This window comes from Dromiciops gliroides, chromosome 6 (assembly GCF_019393635.1).
Source record: "Dromiciops gliroides isolate mDroGli1 chromosome 6, mDroGli1.pri, whole genome shotgun sequence".
Lineage (NCBI taxonomy): Eukaryota > Metazoa > Chordata > Mammalia > Microbiotheria > Microbiotheriidae > Dromiciops > Dromiciops gliroides.
In genome coordinates this window covers 271,367,121-271,375,533 of record NC_057866.1, presented here as the reverse complement: position 1 = coordinate 271,375,533, position 8,413 = coordinate 271,367,121, and the positions used below count along the sequence as shown (strand labels likewise).

The 8,413-nt window shown below is 47.8% G+C and overlaps 1 protein-coding gene and 1 long non-coding RNA gene across 3 annotated transcripts; both read right to left on the bottom strand.

Moving 5' to 3' along the window:
* Window positions 1-880: 880 nt before the first annotated feature.
* LOC122732555 lies at window positions 881-3,215 on the bottom strand. Of its 2 annotated transcripts, none has more exons than XR_006353629.1 (4): window positions 2,961-3,215; window positions 2,517-2,649; window positions 1,727-2,173; window positions 881-1,246 (listed from the first exon to the last, which is right to left on the bottom strand). It is a non-coding gene; the product is annotated as an uncharacterized LOC122732555 (long non-coding RNA). The 2 variants fall into 2 exon arrangements; XR_006353630.1 differs by having other exon boundaries at window positions 2,995-3,215.
* A 184-nt stretch (window positions 3,216-3,399) lies between these two features.
* Window positions 3,400-5,365, bottom strand: SMIM43 (small integral membrane protein 43). The gene is made up of 3 exons (XM_043970981.1): window positions 4,623-5,365; window positions 3,918-3,970; window positions 3,400-3,646 (listed from the first exon to the last, which is right to left on the bottom strand). The coding sequence occupies exon 3, from the start codon at window positions 3,599-3,601 to the stop codon at window positions 3,410-3,412; it is 192 nt and encodes a 63-aa protein (XP_043826916.1). The 5' UTR covers window positions 3,602-3,646; window positions 3,918-3,970; window positions 4,623-5,365; the 3' UTR covers window positions 3,400-3,409.
* Window positions 5,366-8,413: the final 3,048 nt, after the last annotated feature.

Genomic DNA, 8,413 nt, shown 5'->3' with positions numbered 1-8,413 from the left:
GTTATCAAGAACTTCCTCAAATATGGCGCCCACATCTGAAGAAGAGATGCTCAATGTGATCTGACTAGGACAGTGGGACTATTAGCCACCCAAGTCTGGACACTAAGCCTCCTTTAATGAAATAATGTAAGCAGAGTGCTTTGTAAACTTTAAAACCCTACATAAATCTCAGTTATTATTATTATTAATGTAGCCTAAGATCCCCCTTAAGTATCCATGTAATCGAGACAAATATGTCTCTTTCCCCTTAAATTGTATGAATAATTGCTTCAATTTTCCATTTCACATTTGTATCTGAACCACAACACAATAGCTTTTTAAAGGCAGGAAGATCTTTGGACATCACCAGGTCCAACCCTCTCATTTTACAAGATGGGGAGACAGACCTAGAGGTTAAATGACTTCCCAAGGTCACACAGCTAGCTAATGGCATTCCCACAACACCCTGCTGCATCTCATAGAACTGAACTGAATTGAAAATGTGATTATTGTTCCTGCCTCTGATTGGGTATTTTCTTTGTTCCTGAAGTGAGACATTTGAAGTTTTCTACTGTTACAATGGGACTGTTTCCAAATTTGTGCTGAGAGAAATGGTCCCAGACCCCACCTTTACTTCTGAAACTGGAGAGAGAGAGAGAGAGAGAGAGAGAGAGAGAGAGAGAGAGAGAGAGAGAGAGAGAGAGAGGGAGGGAGGGGGAGAGATAGGGGGAGAGAAGGAGAGAGAGGAGGGAGGGAAGGGGAGAGAGAGAAAGAAAGAGAGAGAAAGAGAGGGAAGGAGGGAGGGAGAGAGAAAGAGAGATAGGTACATGCACAATGTGAAGAAATGTGTTGTTTTTTTATTCAGGAGAAAACTGTTTTTGTTTTTGAGGGAACACCTTTTAACATCATCAATTCTCCTGCCTCTGCAAAAGAGTACATTTCCAACCATTTCTCTCTTTCTTTCAGCTCACAAATATTGCATTGTTTTCCTGAAGAAGAAAAGAGAGACATACTAAAATTGTATTCCATAGTCCTTCCAATCATCAACTAATTAGACGCTAAAGCTTGCACAGGGAGATTGAGTAATCATTTCTGCTGCTTGGTCCCAGGACTTGCCTACTCACCAAACTGTAATGGTATCCTATCAGATTGGAAATTGAGTTAGCTTTGATGTCAGAGGGCTTGAGTTCAAATCTCAGCTGTGTCATTGCTTGTTTCTCCTTAGGCAAATTAATCCCCACCCCTTTCTGGGTTTTTTATTCCTCATCTGTAAGAGAAGAAAGTATATTTGATGAGAGGTGTCAGCCAAACCAGATTAAAATGTAATTGGGAAATATTTAACAAAATAAATACAAACACAATACAATATAGCTAATGTTAATATATGGTTTTCTAAGTCAATATGCTACCTTCAAGGATCCTTTTGTTAGGGTTTAGTGGCCCCATTTCTATTTGACACCACTGGACTTGGTGACCTGGCCAGGTCCCTGCTACCCCCATTCACTAAGAAACGTCTCTTTTGCCTCCCTGCCTCCATTCCCAAGGTAATTAATAGAAGGACCAGGTACATTAATGGACAAGAGAATTTTTTAAAATATTTTTTATTAGTTTACTCTAATTTACTCCAATTGCTCCTATCTGTGCAAATGCACTTTAAATGCAAATGGTTACAAGCAGATACTATAATTTTACCTTGAAATAAATTTTTTCTCAGTATATGCTAATTCACTGAATCAACAGTTAGTACCTTGGTCCTTTGAGAGGTATGCTTCAGTGGCCATCCTCTTAATGTGTCTGGCTGGTTTGAGGGAGGACAAAGTAAAGGGAGGTTTGGGGAGAACCAAGGACTTGGTCTTCTGTTGCTCAGGTAAGTCAAATTTCACTGAGGGAGTTGGAAGGTCAAGCTTTTTGGAGTCGTCCTTCACCCCATTCAGTTATACATCCAAAGACCAAAGTTCAGTTCCATACACATCCACAAAGACAAAATCGAAGTGGTTTCTAGAAGGCCAAGTCATCATGATTATTTGCAAGATGAAAATTGGCTTTTGCAGATTCTCGGGAGCTGTAGGAATGCTTTCTATCACAGTGACGTTGTGTTTCCACGCTGGAGGAGTCGGCCTGTTCTTTTCTTCTTCTAGGTTTTCTGTCCCACTGGCATTCTCTCTTTTCCACGACCCCCACTCCTCAAAGAATCCTATAGAAAAACACCCAGTGTTCCCCTTCCTTTTCATTCTGGCTCCCAAAATGTGGCGCATTCCTTCTCCCTCCCCAGGACAACTTGAGACAAGGAGCAGGACCAGAAGGTCAGCGCACCACAGCCATTTCAGGGATCAGATGCCGGGGGAAGGGGGTGGATCCCCAGTGGATCTGCCCAGCAACACTTGAAATGGCCATTTCACATTTGCCCTTGGAGCAAGGCATTCGTTCATTCATTCGATCCGTGCATTCAGCAAACATTTATTCGTCTCCTCCGGGGCCTAACGCTAGTTTCAAGCAACTCTCTGGAAAGAATCTAGACAAGGTTTCCCAGCACTGACCTTTCTTTCCTCTTGCAACTTCAGTTACAGGATTGTTTGAGCAGAAAGTTCTGGTGGTCGGTGGGTGGGGAGGACTGCCTGAATTTCCTAAAGCCTAGATTCTTAAACCGTGGGGTCGCCACCCCATATGGGTCTGTGGAGAATTTGGGGACAATAAAAGGTTATGTATACCTATTTTATATACCTCTATACCCGGGGTTGCATACAAATTCCTCCCTCGAAAAGGGGTCGCGAGTGGGAAAAGTTTAAGAAGCCCAGATGCAAAGCAATGAATTCTTGGTTCTGCTGAAAGTAGCCGGAGTGGCTCACATCCTGCTTGCTCTATCTAGCCATCCAACCCCAGGCTTCCTCTCTCCGGCCCACAACCCCACAACAGCACCCATCCTCTGAGCTGCTCCTCGTCCTCCTCACCACCAACCCGTGCCCCCAGTGCCCGCCACCGACCTGGATTCTCGAAGGTGCCCGTGGGCCAACTGACCTCGGGCCGCTGCTAGGCAGGAGACAGGAGTAGCGGCTCCTCCCCACGCCCCCAAGGGCGCAGAGCAACGGGTCAGAAGCTGGCTTGGGCCAGACCGACACCAATCAGAGTTGGACCTGGAGGCGCAGCCGACTCGAGGGCGAAGGCGCTAGGGCTCTATCCAGGTAGGGAGCTAGAGTAGAGACTGGAACAGCCCTAGGAGACAGCCCGAGGGCTCTCTAGAGGCCGGAGCCGGAGCTGGTGGGGAGGCTGGGCTGGGCTGGGCCACAGTGAACGCAGACGAGGCGCTGGATCGGGCCGGAGCCGGGGCCGGAGCCGGAGCCGGAGCCGGAGCCGGAGCCGGAGCCGGAGCCGGAGCCGGAGCCGGAGCCGGAGCCGGAGCCGGAGCCGGAGCCGCGCGCCCAGCCTCGCTGGCTCACACCGCTTGCTCGCGGCAGAAGCCCCAGGGCTCCCGGGGCAGCGAGAGGCGGCCCGGCTGCAGCACCCCGGCCGTGTGAGCGATGGAATTCTTCAGCTGCTTGATGACGGCGAAGAGCAGCAGGAAGAGTAAGAAGAGCAGCAGGAAGAAGAGGGCCAGGTAGAGCAGCAAGTTGAGTTCCCACTCCATGCCGCCGCCCCGCACGGCCGATTGGAATGACCAAGCCGAGCGCACCTGGCCAAGCGAAAAGAGCCGCGCTGCCCTCCGGCTGCTGGCACCCTGGGGCCGAGGTACCCCCCACCCCAAGCCCGGGCCACTCTCCTCTCGGGGGCCCGAGTTCTCACCCCGACCCAGCCCCTCCAAGGCAACGTGCGCCGCTGGCTGACCCGCCAGTGCAATCCTGGGCAAAAAGGCTGCGCTCCCGCGCCCTGCTGGGGCCGGGGCCGAGGACGGTAGCCAGCCTCGGCGGCAGCCTCCTCTGGTCTCTCCCGGGTCTCAGGCTCACCTTCTTTCTCTCCTGGGCTCACTGGGTGACAGAAGCAGATGCTGCCCAGAGAACTTCAGCGGGAGGGAGGGGAGACAGGGACGGAGGGAGGAAGGGATTGCCAAGCAAGTCCCCAATTAGCTTCCCCAGAGCCGGCGCTGCTGCTTTGCAAATGACCATTCCGGACATTGACAAGGACCCCACTTCCTCCCTCCCTTCTCTCCTCCTGTCTCTCCCCCCACCCCTTCTTTCTCCTTTTCTCTCTCCTCCAACCTTTTCCCCCTTCCTCTTCATCTTCCCCCCTTCTGTCCCACTCTTTCTCCTTCCTTTCCTATCCCTCCGCCCTCCTCCCTCTCTTTCGTTCCCCCCTTCTTCCCCTTTCTCCTTCCTCGCTGTTTCTAGTTTCTTTCTGCTCTTTCCCCCCTCCTCCCTTCTTCCCTTCCTCCCTCTTCTTCCCTCTTCCTTTCCTTTAATCCTACAACCACTCTAAGGATCCTTGTCCAGCTTAGCTCTACCCACCCCATTCTCTATGCTCTGACTTCTTCCTCCATTCTAGTCTCTAAAACTCCACCCTGTAGTTTGCAAATTCCAGCCTGGATGTCTTCCTCTCATACTTTTCCCATCTTCTTGCATTCAGGGAGAGCTGGCTTTCTCTGGAACAGACACTGCACCCCTGTGCTTTCACTTGAGATGAGGTGCTCCTTCTCTCGTTTCCCCACTACTCACCAGAAAGGAGAGGACCAGCATACTTCTTGTTCCTTACAACTCCATAAAGTCCTTTGGAGGTTCCTTGCATCGTCCTAGCTCAGCAGATCCAGGTGCTGTTACATCTGGGCCATCTTTCCTCCTTTTCCAAGAAGCTGAATGGCTGGCTTTCTTCCTCTACAATCCAAACCTTATTACTCTCATCTTCTGGAACTTAAGTATACAAGCCAGATAAACAACGTCCATTACCTCTGCTGTCTCCATTTCCTCTCCTTTCACTCGATTAATCCCTTGAAATCTGAATCCAAACATCACACAACCAATACTACTCTCTCCAAAGTCACTAATGATGTCCTTATTGCTCATTCCAACGGCCATTTGTCAGCCCTTCATGACAACTCTTCAGCATCTGATGCTGGATTCCAATCTCCTGTTGTGACACTGGTTTGTCTTGCTTCTCCTGCCTATCCAAGCACTCCTCAGTCTCCTTTGTTACATTATCAGCCTCAGAAGGCCCCCTGCCTGTGGGTATAGGCCAAGGATTTAGCAAGGGACCCCTGGTTTCTCTACACTTTATTTTGTTGACGTCATCAGTTCGATTATGGATTCGAGTATTGCCTTTTCACAGGTGACTCCCAGATCTGAAGATCCACCCGAGTCTCCAGTTTCAAATCACTAACTGCCTAATGGACATTTCAAAGCAGATACCCTGTAGGCATCTCAAACTTAACTTGTCCAAAATAGAATTCATTCTCTTTCCCCCTTAATACATCCCTCTTCCAAAATTCCTTACTTCCTTGAGGGCACCACTATCCTTCCAGTCACCCACATTGGGATCATTGGGGTCTTCCTTGACTCCCTGATCTCCCTTATCCCACATATCTGCTCTGTTACCAAATCTGTTATGAACCCATGACATCTTTCCCATGTCCCCTTCTTTCCATTCACATGGACACCCCCCCATTTCAGGTCCTTAGCACCTTTATCTTGCAATAGCTTTCTCACTGGCCTCCATGACTTAAGTCTCTCCAAACTGTGCTCCCTTTAGCTTCTCAAGTAATATTTCCTAAAGAACAAACTTTACCCCATAATTCCATTGATAAAGAAACTCCAGTGCATCTCTAGTCCCTCTAGGATCAAATACAAACTCCAATCTTTGGCAGTGAAAGCCCTTCACAACCCTAGCTCTCACCTACCTTTCTAAGCTCATCATACATAACTCCCCTTCATGCATTTTTCTGTCCAGCCAAACTGGCATCCCAGCTGTTCTTCATACATAACACTCCCTCTTCATACATGACTCCCTCTCCATGCCTTTGCACAGGCCGTCCCCCCCCCACCACCAGAATGTACCTCTCCTCACCTCAGCCTCTTAGAATCCCTAATTTCTTTCAAAGCTCAGTTTAAGCAAAACCTTCTCCTGCCTGAGGCTGTTACTGGTCTTCCCAGCTGCTGCACAGATATCATAAACTACCAGCATCATAGGTTCAGGCACAAAATGCTTTGTAGGCACATCTGGTGAGGTACCTGACAATCCTAAAATGGGATTTACTTTAAAAATAAAATAAAATCTTGATTGTGAATTATTGTCAATAACTCCTCAAGTGTATTTTTTTTCAGTGTCAAGTGCATCATCCGCATTCTCAATCAGCAGCTTTTGGATTCTTCCATGACCCAGTTTATTGAGGCCAAACACTAATTAGAGCCTGGTGCAGATCCAGGGATTACTAGAGAATGGGCTTTGAACTCTTGTCTATTTGCATTCAGGTTTTTCAACTTGCTCTTGTTATTTTCATTTTTACCCTACCTTTTTTTCCCTTTGAGGCTTATGAAGACTGCAGAGGTGACATATCTTGATGCTTTCATTAAAGAAACACTAAGTTATATCACAGTTGATTTAGCCAAAATAAAGAGGCTCGGTTCCTCTGTTTCATATCCTTTAATGAAAGCAACAACAAACATCATGTGGTGATATGAATGCCTCCCATTGCTCACTAGCCTTCAGCTCCATTTACAAGTTTGAAAGGGACACCCATGATCAAGTGAGTCTCCCCAGTACCCTCGATGAAATGACAAGGTGGAGGGAGCTTTATCAGAAAGGGGCACCTCCCATGATTGAGAGCCATGAGTCTGGGGGCTTAGTCCCTGGAACTGGACCAACTGCATCAGAGATGACTAAATTTAGTGCGGGATGGACCCTTGGAGATGAACCTCCTTCTCTGGTGGTCTGGAAGAGTAGTAGAAACGATTTTTATCTTTGGTGTCCTTTTCTTTCAGGTCTGGCTCCAGTTTTTTCTCTGCAATGGACCTCGAGGAAGGGCGGGGTGGGGCTGAGGATGAGAGAGACTTGTGATGATAGCATCCAGAACATGCTGACTTTTTGGTTCCTTCCATGAGCACATGTCAGCAGCAACTGATCTGAGAAATAGACACGGCCAGCCTTGGGAGCTACCTCATGAGTTAGGCAGAGTTCCTGAGCCAGGTACTCAACAACCAGCTCAAGGAAAGCCTATTCATTTCAGCAGCATGATCAGGGAGAAGATGACCACAAGCAGGAAGATCATTCTGTGGTAGAAGAAATAAAGGGGCTGAGCAGGAGGTCCAGATCTTGTGAGCTGCTCAATCTAGTCACAGGGATGAGGAGAGACTGTATTCCAGCCACTTCACTTGTTCAAAGGCCCATAGATGGGAGATGGAATGAAGAGTTGGGGGAACAGCAAGGGTCCCAACGTGCAGGGCCTGGCAAGCAGCTTCTGCCTTGGTCTAGTCTGTCCCTGAGCCCATGGCTGGGGAGCAGAGGTGTCGGGAGCAGAAAAACAAGGGCTGAAGCATTCATCACTTAGTAGGAGAGAAGCAGCAGAGGGATCAATTCAGTGAAGGCTCCCGTGGAATACACGAGGCATTTTGACCACTACCCACCCAAACGACTCACCACACCAATAATTTTCCAAACCACAACAGCCCTTCCAAGCCACCACTCCCCTATATATTTTGCAGGTTCCTTGAGGACAAGAGCTGTTTTCACTTTCATATTTATATTCTGGGTACTTATCACTGTGCCTAGGCACATAGCTTGTTATTAAAAAATGCTTTTTTATTGGGAAGGAGACATGGGGAAAGGAACAAGAATTAATTAAGAGTCTACTATGTGGGGGCAGCTAGGTGGTGCAGTGGTTAGAGCACTGGCCCTGGATTCAGGAGGACCTGAATTCAAATCCGGCCTCAGACACTTAACACTTACTAGCTGTGTGACGCTGGGCAAGTAACTTAACCCCCCCAATAGCCTCACCAAAACAAAGAAAGAAAGAAAGAAAAGTCTACTATGTGGGGAGCAAAAGAGTCGACTATGTGGTGGGCGCTGCGATAAACACTATTGATTTATTGATCCTTCTTCAACTTGCTGATCCCAGCTTTATTTTTTTTCTGGGTTCAAACCACCTGGCACTATCACACAACTGGAATTGGAGTCTGGTAGACCTGGGTTCAAATCCTCCCTCTGCCCCTTACTAGCTGTATGACTATGAGAAAATCACTTAAACTTTCTGAGTCTCAGTTCCTTCCTCAGTAATGAAGGTAATGAGACCTGTTCTATTTATGTCATGGGTTTGTTTTTTTTTTTTGTCAGGAAACTATGTATAAAGACTCTGCAAACTTTAAAGCCCCTGTCGGTGTTGGCTATCATCGTCCTCATACTCATTCACTTCTTGTCCCTGCCCACAAGAGTTGATAACTGAAAACAAGGGCTTCTTAATAATAGATGTTTGCCTTTAGGATAGTAAAAGACTGGGAGAGCTGATTGCTTGTTGCAGCTG

Bases quoted from the DNA above. Each gene is read 5' to 3' on its own strand.
- SMIM43 (XM_043970981.1), bottom strand. From the start codon at position 3,601: ATGGAGTGGGAACTCAACTTGCTGCTCTACCTGGCCCTCTTCTTCCTG.